The sequence below is a fragment of the Myotis daubentonii genome, chromosome 8 (assembly GCF_963259705.1).
Source record: "Myotis daubentonii chromosome 8, mMyoDau2.1, whole genome shotgun sequence".
NCBI classification, from domain to species: domain Eukaryota; kingdom Metazoa; phylum Chordata; class Mammalia; order Chiroptera; family Vespertilionidae; genus Myotis; species Myotis daubentonii.
Genome location: NC_081847.1, coordinates 11,494,247 through 11,511,035, shown reverse-complemented (window position 1 = coordinate 11,511,035; position 16,789 = coordinate 11,494,247). Strand labels below are relative to the sequence as shown.

The 16,789-nt window shown below is 48.5% G+C and overlaps 1 protein-coding gene across 4 annotated transcripts in view; it reads right to left on the bottom strand.

Moving 5' to 3' along the window:
* Positions 1-16,789, bottom strand: part of ATP9A (ATPase phospholipid transporting 9A (putative)) — a 119,065-nt gene that overhangs the window by 68,503 nt on the left and 33,773 nt on the right. For all 4 annotated transcript variants that reach the window (XM_059705290.1, XM_059705288.1, XM_059705289.1 and 1 more), the window contains exon 4: positions 14,247-14,355. In XM_059705290.1, the coding sequence (XP_059561273.1) occupies positions 14,247-14,355 (109 nt within the window). The remainder of the gene's footprint in view (positions 1-14,246; positions 14,356-16,789) is intronic.

Here is a 16,789-nt window from a genome sequence, read left to right as displayed (position 1 = left end):
CCCAGTCCAGGTGTGAATGGGAGGCAACCAATCGATATTTCTCTCTCACACGGATGCTTCCCTCTCTCCCTTCTTCACTCTCTAAAAATCAATTTAAAAAACATACCCTTCGGTGAGGATTAAAATAAAAAATAAAAAATGTTTAAATGCTAATTCTGTGATAATCACTGAATAGGTACTGGCATGTGGATGGCTTTGTTTACTCCTCGGGGTGGCCACCAGGAGAAGGCATGATTATCTGGTCTTCAAAGGAGGACAAAGGCTCAGAGATGCCTTTAGTCTCACAGGTATTCAAATCCACATCCGACTCCAGAGGAAGGAGTAAGAAACAGTGAGTTCAGTTCAACTCAAAAAACGCGTATTGAGTGCTGCGCCCTAGGAATTCAGAGACTGACGTGGGTCCCGTATCCTAAAACCGTGCCTCAGGCAGGAGTCAGCAAGCGTGTGCCATAAAGGGCCTGACAGTAAGCAGTGTGGCATGTCCTGGCCAAGAGACAGTGTTTGCAATTCTCCCAACCACGGTCTCCCCGCCAAAGACTAACAGTCTTTGGTCTGTAGTTCATATTTTAACCCCTGGAGTGCCGGGGAGTGCGATCCCGCTCCTCCTGTCTTTCGCCAAAAGTGCCGGGAGTGCTATTCAAATTTTTTTTTTCTACTAGTATTTTATAATACAATCAGCAAACAATATATGTCAAAGATGAAAACAAACGTAGTGAAGGTTTCCTTAAGTTTTTGAATATGTAACTTCAATTACTCGCGATTCATAATTTTTTTCCTAAACTGCTGTAAAATTGGCAAAAATGCCTTGGCAATTTTAGCATAGTTCCTGGGATATTGGTTGGCACTCAAAGGGTTAAAGTGCAAAAACCATCCTCAGCTCCCAAGCCATACCAAAAAATCCTATATAATAAAAGCCTAATATGCTAAGTGTCTGGTTGTCAGTCATCCGTTCAACCAAAGTATAATATGCTAATGATATGCTAAGGCCGCTCAACCGCTTGTTATGATGTATACTGACCACCAGGGGGCAGACGCTCCAACCGGTAGGTTAGCTTGCTGCTGGGGCCTGGCCAATTGGGACTGAGCGAGATGGGCCAGACATGCCATGGGGCCCTCCTGCGGTCTCTCCCCAGCTGGCCAACCTCCCACATCCCTCCTGGCCCTGATCGTGCGCCAGTGGGGTCCCTCAGCCTGGCCTGCGCCTTCTCGCAATCCAGGACCCCTCGGGGGATGTCAAGAGAGCCGGTTTCGGCCCGATGATGGAACGACAGGTCACTATGACACACACTGACCCCCAGGGGGCAGACACTCAACGCAGCAGCTGTCCCCTGGTGGTCAGTGCGCTCCCAGAGGGGGAACAGAGCCGCAGTGGTGGAAGCCTCTCCCACCTCCACGGCAGCACTAAGGGTGTCCAACTGCCAGCTTAGGACATCCCCTGAGGGCTCCCAGACTGCAAGAGGGCACAAGCCAGGCTGAGGGACCCCCTGCCATCCCTCACCGCCCCCCCACCCCGTGGAGTGCATGAATTTTGTGCACTGGGCCTCTAGTAATAAAAGAAAAGGTAGTGGGCTGACTTTGCCCACCAGCTGTAGTTCGCTAACCCATGAGCTGGTGAGAAAGACAGCCAGGCAGATGCTGCTGGTGCAAAATAGTGTGTGAAATGATGGGAGTGAGTCAGTGAGCTGAGTGAGGGACCAGGAAGGAGGGGAAGTCCCCCTTTGAAGAAGGATCTAGAACAGTGCTCAGCACACAGAAGGCACTGACTATTCAATCAACATTCCAGCACCATGCACTGGACGCCTGCTGTATGCCAGGCAGTCTAAGGGCGGTGATCCACGGAACTCACCTTCGAGTGGAGGCGAGAATCAAATAATGAGTGGAGGGGTGGGGGGTAGAGAGGTGTGGACCAATGCTTCACAGGAGTGGTGAGGCCAGAACTGACCAGACGAAGGATCCTGGTTGCCCGCAGTAGAAGGGAGGCAGGCACAGAGGTGAGAGAGCACGTGAGTAGGACACATGTGTGCCCCTTTAGCAAGTACAAAAACAGGGCGAGAAGGCAGGGAACAGAGAGATGAAGGTGGAACTGGCTGGTCAGGGCCTGCATCCAGACGGGTCCAATTCTCACACGAGGGAGCAACACCATAAAATCTTTACGTTATTGGCATCTTGTAACAAGCCCATTTAACTCACAAGAGAGAGGAAAGAAAGAGCAATAGTGACTCCATCGTTCATTCAACACCCATGAGGATTCCTAGCTTTTGTTCCTTCAGCATTGAAAATAACTTAAAGACACCAACAGGAATAATCTGAGTGCACAACTCTAGATTTTTACCATTTTTCACAATATTTCACATAATTTAACCCCTGGTGTCTTTTTAGTAAGTCAGCACCATGGAGACTTTAACGCATTCCAATTATTTCTATTGAAACAACTGTATTAGGTTCCATTGGGTTGGGTTTTCGCTAATTTTTATATGTAATTAGATTTTGTCATAGTAAGTAGAACTGACACTACAAGAACTGTCCACGAACACTGATGACTTCTAGAAAGCACGTCGCAGATGGTGATGGGCCAACCCACCTTAGTGCCTCTCCAGGACTGTGTCTCTCACCCCACGAGGTGAGCATTTAATAGTGTCCCACTGTCACAAACCACGGCGCTACATTCAGTCCAATGACCTGAGCCCCGACGTGCCGGAGACCTACTAGACCAGTGATGGCGAACCTATGACACGCGTGTCAGAGGTGACACGCGAACTCATTTTTTTGGTTGATTTTTCTTTGTTAAATGGCATTTAAATATACAAAATAAATATCAAAAATATAAGTCTTTGTTTTACTACGGTTGCAAATATCAAAAAATTTCTATATGTGACACGGCACCAGAGTTAAGTTAGGGTTTTTCAAAATGCTGACACGCCGAGCTCAAAAAGTTCGCCATCACTGTACTAGGCTCAAGCATTCATCCTGTCGTGGGCTTTGGTAAATATATTGACAGGGGGACTAAAGGACAGCCACTAATCCAAACAGACCATTAGCAATGGGCCCAGAGAAGGTCCAAGGCACAGAATTCTTTTCCTGCCCGAACAGCTCTCCTCGAACCACTAGGGGGCGACAGGACCGCCGCACACAGACGCGCAGTTCTTTCGGGGAGCTCCCCGCGGCGTTCCTGATCGGAAATTCGGCCGGCCCTCTGCGCCAATGCACTTCTCCTTCCCTGGACTTGCCCCAACTTCCCCAAACATAAATTTACACGTTGTCTTTGGTTCTATTACTCAAATTGATGCTGGTGGCCTGACCCAAACTATCACGCTGGCTTTCTGGTCTTCGAGGCCTGGTTCCCACCTTCTTTCAACCTCTAGGTGAAAGAGTATGTTACTCTTATTAAATAATAATGGCGTGTGTCTGTGTGTGTGTGTGTGTGTGTGTGTGTGTGTGTGTTAGCAGGAGACAGGGCAAAACCAGAAGGATTCGACTGAAGGGGGTGACAGCAATTAATTCTGGGGACGCGGGGTTTATCTTTCTGTCTGCTCACACGCTTCTTTAATTCTTCACATCGGTTTTTTTAAAATAAGCACGAGGTGCTTTTCTAATAAGGAAAAAATAATAAATTAAATTAGCGCAAACGTCTAAGTGACCAGGCTCAGATTTCTTTTCTTTTTTTATCTTTATTGTTGAAAGTATTACAAATGTCCCTTTTTTCCCCATTGACCCCCTGCCAGATTTTTCCCTTCCTACAGGGCGTCCTGATTTATGACGGGTTAATTTGAACTCTGCCGCTCTCCGTCCATCTGCTCTGGCTCAACAAAAACCCCTTTAATCCGCTGGGCTGCAGGGCAGTCTGTGCTACCCCAGCAGGCCGACCCGCACACGGGCACCCCTCCTGGGGGACGGGCCCTCCTCCTGGGGGATGGGCACCCCTCCTGGGGGACGGGCACCCCTCCTGGGGGACGGGCACTCCTCCTGGGGGACGGGCAGCCAACGGCCCGCTCCCTCTCAGGAGGAGGGCCACGGGGCCATAGTGGGCACAGGAGCCATGGGGGGTGGGGGGGGGCCACGCCATCAAGAGGTCACTTGTGCTTCTTCACCAAGGTTGCCCGAGTAGCATGCTGGTATTTGGGGGCGAAGAGGGGATGAACCTCGACTTCGCAGCCTCAACAAAGGGAGACCCTCAGCCCTCCCACTCTGCTGAGCTCCCACGCGGGTCCTGACCACGAATGCGACTCTCTTCCCCCTCGCTGTCACACTCGCGATCTGAAAATGGGCAGTTCAGGCCTGTATGTGGGGCCGGTGTTTAGCCTGTGTCTGAATGAGAAACAAAACGAAAAGAATGGAAAGGAGAAAACGCAGCAGGGAGAGGCGAGGAGGGAAAGCAGGCACTGGTACGATGTATGCTCCAGCATCTATGGCTTCCCAGCTCAGCCGAGTAAAATGTCCCTGCGCAGGGGCTCAGAGTGGAGGGACAGGCCTCGCGAGGGGGGAGGAGGGGGGGAGGGGAGGCCCAGAGTTCGGTGAAGAGCCCAGCACTCGGTGGCTGGGACGAACTCAGGGCGGAAAGCTCTTCAGTGGTGGAGAGGACCCAGAACACCATTTCCAATCTTCATGTAACCACTGTCCTGAGCTTTCTGCCATCGTTCTCACAGAAACTAGGAAATGCAGATGCCCCCGGGGAAAGCTCCGTCTTCCTAACACAGACACATGGGAAATAGAAACAGCAGTGATTTTCCCTGGCTCCCCCCAATCCCCCCGCACCCCCACCTCCCGGAGCAGCTAGCAGTCATACCTCCCAAGTTTCCTTTCCCCTCCCCTGCCCAGATATCCCTGAAACAGAAGAGCGACCTGTGTGCCCACAGCCCCCACCCCCCAAACCTTGGGTGGAGGACCAATTGCTGACATGTTACAACTCCTAATAACCTTTTTTCCCCCCCCAATTCTTAATCACTTCTGAACAAGGCCTCCCACGGTTTCATTTGCACTGGGCCCCAAGGATTACGTAGCTGGTGCTGAACAGACATAGAAACACCCAGTAACCTCACCTTTGCCAAGTGCACAGGGAAACCTGGCCTGGTTCTGAGAGCAGAATTCTCGGGACCCAGACTTCCTCCCAGAGCTCTCTCCCATGTGGCCCCTCCAACACCCACTTCGGCCCCTCGGCGCCGGGCGTTTTTAATGCATTGGCAGAACCTCGACAGAAGCTGGCTGAGGGATCTCCACAAAGGTTAAGTGGAACACGCTCCACCGGCCACATCCGCCACCACTAAACGCTTTCTATAAAGTGAATTTAATCCTTTCAGCTTTCGCCACTTCGCCCACGCGGCCTCTGAGCCGGGGTTTCTAACAGGGAGCAAACTTCCAATTACTGCCGACCGCTGTTTATTTCTGTAGAGATGGACCCCGAGCCTTTCGTAAGCAAACCCATCGAGCCCAAACCGTGCTCTTCATGGGTGACAGCCTTGGAATAAGAGCAGTTTGTCTACACTGGGGGCAGAAGCCAGATGTTTCCCTGGAGTGGAAACAAGCAAATGGCAATTCAGTCAAAATGCAGAACAGCCTGAAAAAAAAAAAAAATTTTTTTTTTTAAATAAATTCTGGGCACTAGTATGTGTGGGCCTTTTTTTTTTTTTGACCCCAAACCCCGCCAGCTACTAGAATACTCTATTTTTCACGGTGCATGCAGGGTACAGATTGCTTTGTAGATCTCAAACCGCGATCCCCGTGCGCTGACCCTGGCTAATGTTTTACTCTTTAGCTCACACTCTAATCCGCCTGTGACAGTGATGAGTTGTAAATGCTGCGGCTTGTGTACACTTCCTGGGGTGGACGCTAAAACGCCCCTGCAGGCCCGGCAGAGTGCACACGGAGGGTTTAAAGTTGAAATTTTCACATTCTCATCCGGCCGTCTGCGCTCCCCAAAGCCTAAGAAAAAGGCTGTGATTTGAAAATAGGCAAAGGGTTAAATAGTATTATTGGGAATTCCACGGCCACTTCCTGGGGCTTTTGTTTAAAATAGTGGGAACTTAAGAAACAAAAGGCTGGAGTTTCTACGTGACAAGTTTATACCCAACCGAGGCTTTTAAAATAAATATAGAAATGGTTCTCGTTGCTTCTGGTGCCCAATAATGATGAAACAGACCAACACCCCAGCGGTGGAGGGGATATCTTCTGGGAAAGATAACAGTACAATTTGCATGTGAGGTTGTTTTTTTTTAATTAAACAATAGATTAGTTCACCAATATTTGTAATGAAGTGAAATTGAGTACTTTGGAAGAAAAAAAAAGAGACTTAGGGCTCTGAAATAACAACTTGCAAGTGTCAGAGAATGAGAAAATGTTTGGCCAAATCTGTTCTGAATAAGACTCGGAAAAGCAGATGCTCTGAGAATCTTAACCAGAGGAGCTCAGGAAGAGGAGGTCTTTGCAATCCTTAGGAAAGGACTTCTTTTTTTTGCAATAATATAAAAAAGACCAGCACTGCGGTTCTCTAAAAAACGTAGAAAGCATATCTTAGTGTTCTCCCGTGTCTGAACAGAGCTTATACTTTGAAAACATAAGTGGTACTTCTGTTTAGGAATACAGAGTTTTGTTAATTAACTAGCAGCTAAACTACTCCCCATTAATAAACGCATCTTCCCTACACTATCCGACCTTCTGATGAACTCCAGCAAAATATAATTCCCCAAAAGAAACACATATGACCTTTGACCTCAACAGTCAGTCGCATTAATTGCAATCCTAAGTAACGGTTCGATGTGGATTTTGAACTGAATTGAAAAAAAAAGATATCACTCCCAAGTGGGGATGAGATCCTTGGGGTTATTCTGTAACTGCAGAGCTATCTGGGAAGAACTGGGGGAGAGGGGAGATCTGGTTTTCACACCACATATGGACTAAAAAGCTCAAGGTGGGAGAGACGCCCTGCCTTTTGCGTAGACCTCTGGTTTATGGCTTATGGTTCCCGGGGTGCCCAGATGTCCCCAGCAGGAAAGACACATCAGGGATCGTGTTAATTGTGCTCTGTTTGCAGTTTCTTTCAAGGCTAATTATCTGCTGGCTTCCTTTAGCCCCTGATCACAAGTCAGTCTGGGAAAACATTCCTGGTATGAAGACCTGGAATTCATCCTGTGAAAATGCAAATCCCACTGCCCGCCTCCTGTGATAATCAAGGCGGAGGGACCCCTCTCCAGAATTAAACTTTTGGTTTGGGGAAGATAAGTATAATGAGAAATTACTCATGGACTCATTCTTTCTTCCTGGCCCCACCCAAATCTTTCAAGTAAACTAAGTGTTGCTGAGTCTGTTCCACCTTCAAGATCCTCTCCTCGCGGCCTTTGGGGTTTCCAGGGTCGCCGAATGGTGTTACTCTGGGGAGACAGCTCCATCATTAGGGCCATAAAACTCATCAAAGTCTAGGAATCTCTCTTAGGTCTCTGATCCCGTGGAAATGTGGACTCAGGCAGGAGGGAAGAGGGGCTTTCCTTTATCTGAGAGCATTACCCTGACATGGCTTTCCACAGTCTGCCCACCTCAGAATGAGAACGCTGGACTGAGAAGTTTCTTTGGACTGAGCAATGGGCCCTGGACGGGGGGCTCCGTTGGTTAAAGTGTCATCCCGATACCCCAAGGTTTTGGGTTCCATCCCCAGGCAGGGCACATACAGAATCAACCAACAGCCCTAGCTGGTTTAGCTCAGTGGATAGAGTGTCAGACTACAGATTGAAGGGTCCCAGGTTCAATTCTGGTCAAGGGCACATGCCCGCGTTGTGGGCTCGGTGCAATAGGCAGCTGATCAATGATTCTTTCTCATTATTGATGTTTCTATCTCTCTATCCCTCTCCCTTCCTCTCTGAAATCAATAAAAATATTTTTTTAAAAAAAGAATCAACCAACAAATGCATAAATAAATGGAACAACAAATAATCGATGTCTGTCTCTCTCAAATCAATTTAAAAAATGCAAATGTGTTTTAAAACGACTTAAATCTTAGAAGTCCTTCTGCAGCATTTGTATTTAGGAGGAACACTCTGGCAATCGTTGAGATTGTCTATGGCAGCCGTGGGCAAACTACAGCCCGCGGGCGGGATCCGGCCTGTTTGAAATGAATAAAACTAAAAAAAAAAAAAAAAAAAAGACCGTACCCTTTTATGTAATGATGTTTACTTTGAATTTATATTAGTTCACACAAACACTCCATCCATGCTTTTGTTCCGGCCCTCCGGTCCAGTTTAAGAACCCATTGTGGCCCTCGAGTCAAAAAGTTTGCCCACCCCTGGTCTATGGCAAAGTGCTGCGCTAGCTCCTGGCACACAGTAGGTGCCTGGACTTACAGACGAAGGGCTGACATTCAGACAGGCCGGGGTTCCAGTCCCTAGCTAGTTGCATCACTCAGACAGGGTGCTTTCCCTCTCTGCGCCCCAGTTCCCCAGAAAAGCTCCCTGCACGGGGCCGTTTAAAAATGACAGGCCTGACCTCCAGCACCTGCTGGCTACGGTAAGTCACCTTTCCTCGTTTTCCTTGCCTCCTGCTTTCCAATGTGGACAGCATTTTTCCAACAGCTCCACTGTCACCATCCCCTGTAGCAGGTCTTGTACGGATTCCTGGGTCACAGAGTCAACTTCCCACTTTCCCAGAGTCTCGGTCCTCACGGGCCTACGTGGTCTTTTCTTCTGTTCTCCCAGGAGGGAGAGGCTCAGGGAGGCAGCCGCATGGGGAAGAGCAAGATGGAGCCAGGACCTAGGGCTCTCTCCGCCGCACTCCTAGCAATCATGACGGGGCCTTTGGGGAGCTCTTATCAGGGCAACGTCATGGGCATGTGATCCCAGGACTGATCCTAAGGGCCCCTTACTTGGTTTAGTGATCTACTGTCACCATTTTGAAAATCTTAATAATTTTTGCACAAGGGCCTCATCACAGGTTCATTTTTTAATGTAGCCAGTCCTGGTCTCTCCCGTCCTGTGAGACTCAGGATGAAGGTTATCTCTTTTGGAAGACATCATCAACTCCTCTCTAATGGACTCCCACAACCTCCATCACCCTTGGCTAATACCTCCATTGATTCATCCACCAACACTTAATGGGCCCTTGCTGCAATACCACCAGCACTGCCTTTCTTGAGCACACATCCAATCGCAGGCACAGTCCTACGTTCTTCCCATGTAGGAGTTACATTTAAGCAACTCTTAGGCAGGAGGTACTACTATCACCTCCAATTACTGGCAGGTTAAGCAATCTGCCCACACAGCGGGGAGGAGGTGGACGCCGAGTTCTGAATCCAGTACAAGCTCAGAACCAGGAGTGCAGTGGTCAAGAAGGGGACCTTCCTCATAAGGGCCCCACATTCATGCCCATAAAGCATAATTATTAGTTAGCTTTTTGATTTGATTTGATTTGATCTTTATTGTTGAGGGTATCACAAATGTCTCTCCCTTTTTTGCCTCCTTGCCCCCCACCCACCACCTGGTACCCACCCAGCCCCAGGCTTTCACCACCCTACTGTCCGTATTCATGGGTAACGCATACAAGCATATAAGTTCTTTTTAGTTAGCTTCTTAAAGTTATCGACTTATATGCCTGGATACCTCACTGGACCATGAATTCCCTAAGCCCAGACCCTTATGTTTATTTTTGTAAAACAGAAATCTATTGTAGATTATCATATATTAAAGTTAAGGAACATAAATTAAAATCCCAAAAGTTAATCTTTAGAGATACTTTATACAGGAGAGAGAAAATTCCATCAAATCTCACTATTTTTTCCCCAAAAAAGTAATGGAATTCATAAGTGAATAAACAATCCAAACCACTGCAGCAACTAATAAAAGCTCTCCAATTTTCATAATAAAACAGAAACCTATTGTAGATTTTGGACAAAATGGAGTCTCAAATATCCTTAAAAGAATGAATAAAAAGTCACTCCCTTTTATATGGCTAATCCTATATAATAAAAGGGTAATATGCAAATTGACCCTAACAGCAGAACGACTGGGAATGACTGGTCACTATGACACACACTGACCACCAGGGGGCAGACGCTCAATGCGGGAGCTGTCCCCTGGTGGTCAGTGCGCTCCTACAGGGGGAGCTGTGCTCAGCCACAAGCCAGGCTGATGGCTGCCAGTACAGCGGTGGTGGTGGGAGCCTCTCCTGCCTCCTCAGCAGCACTAAGGATGTCTGACTGCCAGCTTAGGCCTGATCCCCTGGGGAGTACTCCTAACCCAGCAGGTGGACAACCCCCGAAGGGTTCCCAGACTGCGAGAGGGCACAGGCCAGGCTGAGGGACCCCCCCCCTATTGCACAAATTTTTGTGCATTGGGCCTCTAGTTATATTAATAAAATACTTCAAATACTCATTAGACCATGACAATTACATTAAAAATGAATCCAATTGGTCTGTTGTTTTAGGTACACACTGAATGAAATAAGAGAATCTAAAATGTTGGAAGCAGCCTGAGATCCTTTCATATGTATATTCACCATTTGTATATATTTTTCTGTGATTTTTCATATACTTCAGGTATTTTTATAACCTTTTTGTTGTTTTATTGGAATACTAGAGGCCCAGTGCAAGAAATTCATACACGGGTAGGGTCCCTAGGCCTGGCTGCGATCATGGCCCATCAGGGCCTTCCAGCTGCCAGCCAGGGCCCTCCTTCACTCTGTGCCACCCCCTGATGGTCAGCATATGTCATAAAGAGCTACAGAACTCCCGGTCTCCCAAACTCCCATGGGGACACTTTGCATATTAGCCATATATAGTCTGGAAAAAAAGTGTTGGAAGCAGCTATTAAAAAAAAAAAAAAGTAACTTCCACCCTTTCTGGTTTGGCTCAGTGGATAAAGTGTTCACCTACAGACAGAAGGGTCCCAGGTTCAATTCTGGTGAAGGGCACATGGCCGGGTTGCGAGCTTGATCCCCAGTGTGGGGCATGCAGGAGGCAGCCAGTCAATGATTCTCTCTCATCACTGATGTTTCTATCTCTCTCTCTACCTTTCCATTCCTCTCTGAAATCAATTAAAAAAAAAATTTTTTTTTAAAGTAACTTCCCTCTGATGGAGAACTCCTCATTATTATCAGGGCTTTTAGTTCAGCTGTTCAAAATAGAATTCTTTTTCCTCAAAGTTTTTCAGTTTGATTAACATAATGCCTCTAAAACTTTGGCAACATCCTGACTTAGAGTCTGTGCCACTGACATTCTTAAAACTATATTAATTCCTGCCAAAATGCACGCCATGAATCTAACTTTGAGACATGAGGCAAACACAAGTTGAGGGACAAGCTGCGAAGTAACTGGACAAAAACTGGCCTATCCTTTTCAAAAACTGCCAACATCATGAAGCTATGCCAGGCTGGAGGGTGAAGGAGAGAGAGAGGGCAGCTAAACACAATTGGCAACCCTGGATTGGTTCCTGGACCAAGAAAAAAAATGTTGCAGCCCTGGCCGGGTAGCTCAGCTGATTAATGTCACCCCAATATGCCAAGGTTACAGGTTTGATCCCCAGTCAGGGCACATACAAGAATCAACCAATGAGTGTATAAACAACAAATAGATGTTTCTATCTTTCTTTCTCTCTCTCTCTTTCTCTTTCTCTCTCTCTCTCTCTCTCTCTCTCTCTCTCTCTCTCTCTCTCTCTCTCTCTCTCTCTCCTCCCTCTTCCTCCCTAAAATCAATTTTTTTAAATAATGCTACTAAAGGACATTTTAGGGACAAATGGCCAATTTTGAGAAAGGATTCTAGATCTGATTAATAGAAATGCCTCAATGTTAAATTTCCTGATTTGGCTCACTGTACTGTGTTATGTAAGAGAACCGTCCTCTTAGGAATTAAACACTGAAGTGTTTAGGGGCAAAAGGAATGATATCCTCACCTTAATCTCTAATGGCTAAGACAGAGAGAGGCTAGCAACACGCTGACCGCTGAGGACCCGGGGTGACCGGCTTGCACGAGTTCCCTGCAGGATGTCTGCAGCTTTTTGCTAGTTAGACATTATGACCCCCAAATGTTTAACTATCTTATTTAATCCAAGCACTGCTTTCTTAGCCAGGAAATGATGTTGAACGCAGGGAAAGCTCATGGCCTACCATCTAGTGGTCGCAGACTTGATATTCTGGTTTCTAAGCATTTCTGAACTCCGGAAGGAGTGTTGAAAGTCCATTTTAAGTTGTCCTGTGATCAAAAAAGAAAACAGACCTGCGTGGACATACATGTCCCTATTTGCTTCATCTCGCTTTTGGGCTTCATTGAATTCTTGGTGAAATGTCTCACTCAAGAAAAAATTACTGAGTCATTAAGTAGTGCAGTAAGGTCAAAAAAGGCTTCTTTCTCTTCCTCCCTCTGAAGCCTTCTGCTTGGGCTTTTCTCTCTGGCCCTTCCCCCTCAAAGTGGATCAAATAGCTAAACTCACCTCCATCACGTCCCTGGCTGACAGTTTTTTGGTCGCCCGTTTTGGGGCTTTCAAAACAAACCGCAGGGCGAGGGCCTGGGTTAATATTCAGAGCTCGGCTCCCTGGCCTCTCCTGTCGAATTGGCATGACAATGGGAGCCGTGGGTCCCAAAGGGAGGCCGACAAAGGAAGACAAGTTTTTACTGCTGGAGCCATCTGCCAATTCTCTCTGGGGCCTTTGCAAGGATGGAGGGGATGGTAGCAGCAGCTGAGAGGGGCCTGCAGGGGAGGGCACGAAAACCTCGCCCGGAAAAGCCATTGCAGTATGAAAAGAAGCGAAGGGAAGGGCGGGCGGCGCTGGACAGATGAATGGAAGGCCTCCCAAAGCCCCTCCTCTAAACAGACCCAGCGGCCGCTGCCGGGGCTTTTGTGGGTTGCCAAGCATTGCAAATGTCATCGTCAGGATACGTTATTAAGGGAGGGTTTCATATACACAAACCACACAAAACGCCTCCCCAGAGGGGCCTTCTGATTACCCACATGGAACCCCCAGGCCACCTGCCTTTGCAAAGATTAGGCTGGGTTCTTATTCTTTAGTTTGCAAAATGTCCTAAACGCAGTGGTTTAGCAATAACAAAACACGTATTTCTATACCCCTCTAAAGTCCCCCTTCTCCCACAGACTTGCAAATTTTGAAGACCACCAACTATGAAAATCTATTCAGTGCACTAAAACAAAAACACTTCATGCCCTCAAGGAATTATGTCAAAATTTCAATGTTTGGGGGGGGGCGAGCCGGGGCGGGGGGGGGGGGGGGGGTGTGGAGGCCAAAATATATTCCTCTGACATTTTTCCCAAAAGGAAAATTCTACTGAAAACCCGGGAAGACTAAAGCGCTGAACAACAGCAGTTCACGCCAGGCCCGGGGCCCAGCTCCTCCCGCACCTGTCTCGTCTCTTTCAGAATTCCCCCTTTCCTGCAGGCGAGACACAGCTCCCACTCCCTCAAGCCTCTCCTAAAACATTAATCCTTGAATGGGATCGGTCATCTTAGGGGACTGCAGACAGGAACTGTCTCTCCTTTCTGAACACAGCCTCACAGGAAATCTACTCTAGGACTGGGAGTGGGAAGCAGAAGTCCACCTTGGCGGGTAGTTTTGTGGGGTTTGGGGTGGGTTTTAAATCCACCATTTAACACGCTGGTGTCCGGCCCGGGGCTAAGGACTGAAGGCTAGCTCCCGTTCTCTCTGGGTCAGACTACGGGCTCTGTCCCCTTCAGTTCTAAGGACTGAGGAGATGCCAGTAAAGAAGTCTTCACAGTTGCAGTATTTACGTGACTCTGGTGCCTTTTAAAAAAAAATGAATGTGGCTCATCTTGTATGTCCACAGTCAATGTGAAAGTATACAAATAAATAGATCAACAGAAACCAATGCCTCACAGTTGTAACAGTGGTTTTGTGGTGTTGAAAGAGTGGCTTTTAAAGCTGTGGCTCCTTTGGAAACGGATGTAGGGCCAAGTTCCCAGCTCCCCTCTGCAGCCAGACCCCATAAGGGTAAGGACCTAGCGGCCCGAGGATGCCAAGTGCACAGAATTCAATTCCAGGTTGAGGATGCGCAAGTCAGCCCACAGGACCCCCTCTAAGAGGGCCTGGCCACCTGGGGATGCGGCCCACATCTCCCCAGGCCCCGAGCGACACGCTGGCCTCCTGGTACCAGCAACTGAGTGGCTGTCCTGCCACGCGGCGCCCACACCCCCGCCAGCCCCAGGCCTTGAACTCTGCTCCCTGACTGTCAGCGACCGATGATTGAGCTGCAGCCCTGCAGCCCAGGCCTGGCGGCAGGAGGCGGCCCCAGGGGAGCCCCGGCTGACCTCTCACTGTGAGCCGGCTGTAGACCTGGGAGTTGACTTCCTTGTCCCGCAGGTAGCATCGGATTTCCTCCACCGCCTCTCGGATGACGGTGACGGCCAGCACGAAGCCCTGCGGAGAGAGGGGACAGAGTGAGACCTGCTGGAACCCACCTTCCTCTCCTGGGGCCGGGGACAGAAAAGGCCAGCGGGCAGCAGGGCAGGGCCTGCTAAGGGTCCCAAATGCACATGCCCAGCAAACCTGCTTCTCCAAGGGTCTCCCACACACACACCCTGGAGGAACACACGTCAACACGCAGGCACAAGGACAGCCCTATTCACCACCTCCTAGTCTCAGGGTTTCTGAGAGTAAGAAATGTCAAAACACCCACACTGTCCATCCACAGACAATGGCTGGAGGGTGACCACTAACATCTGAATCTCGCTCGCCATGAGCTGGGCTCCTTTGAAGTGCTTTCCTTCCATTAGTGCACTCCACCCTCACAACCACCCAATGTACAGATTTACCATACGAGATCACTGTGCTACAGATAAGGAAACTGAGGCACAAAGAGGCTGAATAATAAAACTCTTAGGAATTTTATACACTATACACACACACACACACACACACACACACACACACACTAGAGGCTCGGTGCACAAATTCATGCATGGGTGGGGTCCCTTGGTTTGGCCGGCAATCAGGGCCAATTGAGTTGTCTCGCCCAATCCCTCCCCATAGGGCCGGCCGGACGGTGGGGAGGGATTGCGGGAGGTTGACCGGCCACAGGAGGTTGGCTACGGGAGTGCACTGACTACCAGGGGGTAACACCTGCATTGAGCATCTGCCCCCTGGTGGTCAGTGCGCATCATAGCTACCGGCTGGTCGTCCCATCATAATGGTTGCTTAGGCTTTTATATAGAGAGATATACTAGAGGCCTGATGCATGAAAATTCATGCAAAAGTAGGCCTTCCTTCCTCTGGCTGCCGGCACCAGCTTCTCTCCAGCACCTGGGACCCAGGCTTCCCTCCTCCAGCCGCTGGCAGGCACCTGGGACCCGGCTGGCTTCCCTCTGGCCCCGGCTTTGTCAGGAAGGACGTCCGGAAGACATCCGGTCTAATTAGCATATTACCCTTGTATTATTATAGATAAGCAGGAATTTTGAACACAGGAAATCTGGCTTGAGATCTTAACAGCCACATTGTTCTGCATCTAGAGAAACTCCGGTGGGCGGAGCCAAGGAGATGGACCACCAGCAGGAGCTAAAAAGAGTGAGATACCTGCTGCTTGCATGGACAGGGTCAGCGGGGAAATCAATCTTTCAGAACATAAAATGGAACACCGTCCACAGAAATAACGAAGATTCCATACACTAGGAAAGACTTTCTGCCCTGGCCGGTGTGGCTCAGCTGGTGGGGCATCATCCCATGCACTGAAAAGTTGCTGGTTCAATTCCTGGTCAGGGCACATACCCAGGCTGCAAGCTCAACCCTCAGTCGGGGTATGTATGGGAGGCAACCGATTGATGTTTCTCTCCCCATCTCCCTTCCTCGCTCTCCAAAAAATCAATAAAAACTTTTTTTTTTAAAGAAAGACTTTACCATTTCCTTAACTATTGGTTAGATTCCTCTGCTAAGAGGGACAAGGATGGAGTGGGATGGACTGCAGGATGTCTGTAATGTCCTACATTTTTATAAAGAAACATTATAACGCATTCACAGTGTAAGTACCAGCTACTAAAAAGGAAATGTAAAACTGTCTGATCCTCCTGAGCCAGGCACCCCAACTCACAAACTCTGGGGGAGACTGGTGTGTGTCGTCCACAGCATGGACCTATTTCCATCCAGTTTTCCTCTTGAATCCACAAAGGCAAGAACCTTCATCCATTTTTCTTTTTTCTTTTAAATATAATTTTTTTTATGTTATTGATTTTATTTTTAGAGAGAGAGGTACAGAGAAAAGAGCAGGAAATAAACAAGGGTTTGCTGTTCCACTTATTTAAGCATTCACTGGTTGCTTCTTGTGTGTGCCCTGACCCGGATCAAACCCAAAACCTTGGAGTATCAGGACAACGCTCTAACCAGCTGAGCTACCCGGCCAGGGCCTCCTTCATTTTTCTTACGAGATGCCCTTATCATCCCTCCTTTTGAAATCACTTTTTAAAAACACAGACAGCAAGGTTCCCACGGAGGGTAGCAGGAGGGATTGCTTGCTGACTTCATTTTCATGCTGTTGACCTGTGAAATGCATTAACTTTGATTCAGATCCCTTACGTACATCTAGCCAGAGAGGGGCTGCTTTGTGGGCCTCCTCCAAAGCCCCAGATATTTTACAATCCCAGGACGCCTCCTGCCTCCTGCTGCCAGTCAGATGTGAAGAACGGCCCCTTTCAGAACAAAAGCATACGCAGACCTGCAGACCTCGTATGGAGGAGAGGAAGCTTGCTCCGGCACCACAGGCCCGGTCTGCAGCGCCCCTCCCCCCTCCTCCCCTCCCCGCCCCCCCACTCACGCTGCAGTTTTGTTGTTCTGGCCAGAGGCCAGGTTTTTGTTGTTGTTTGTT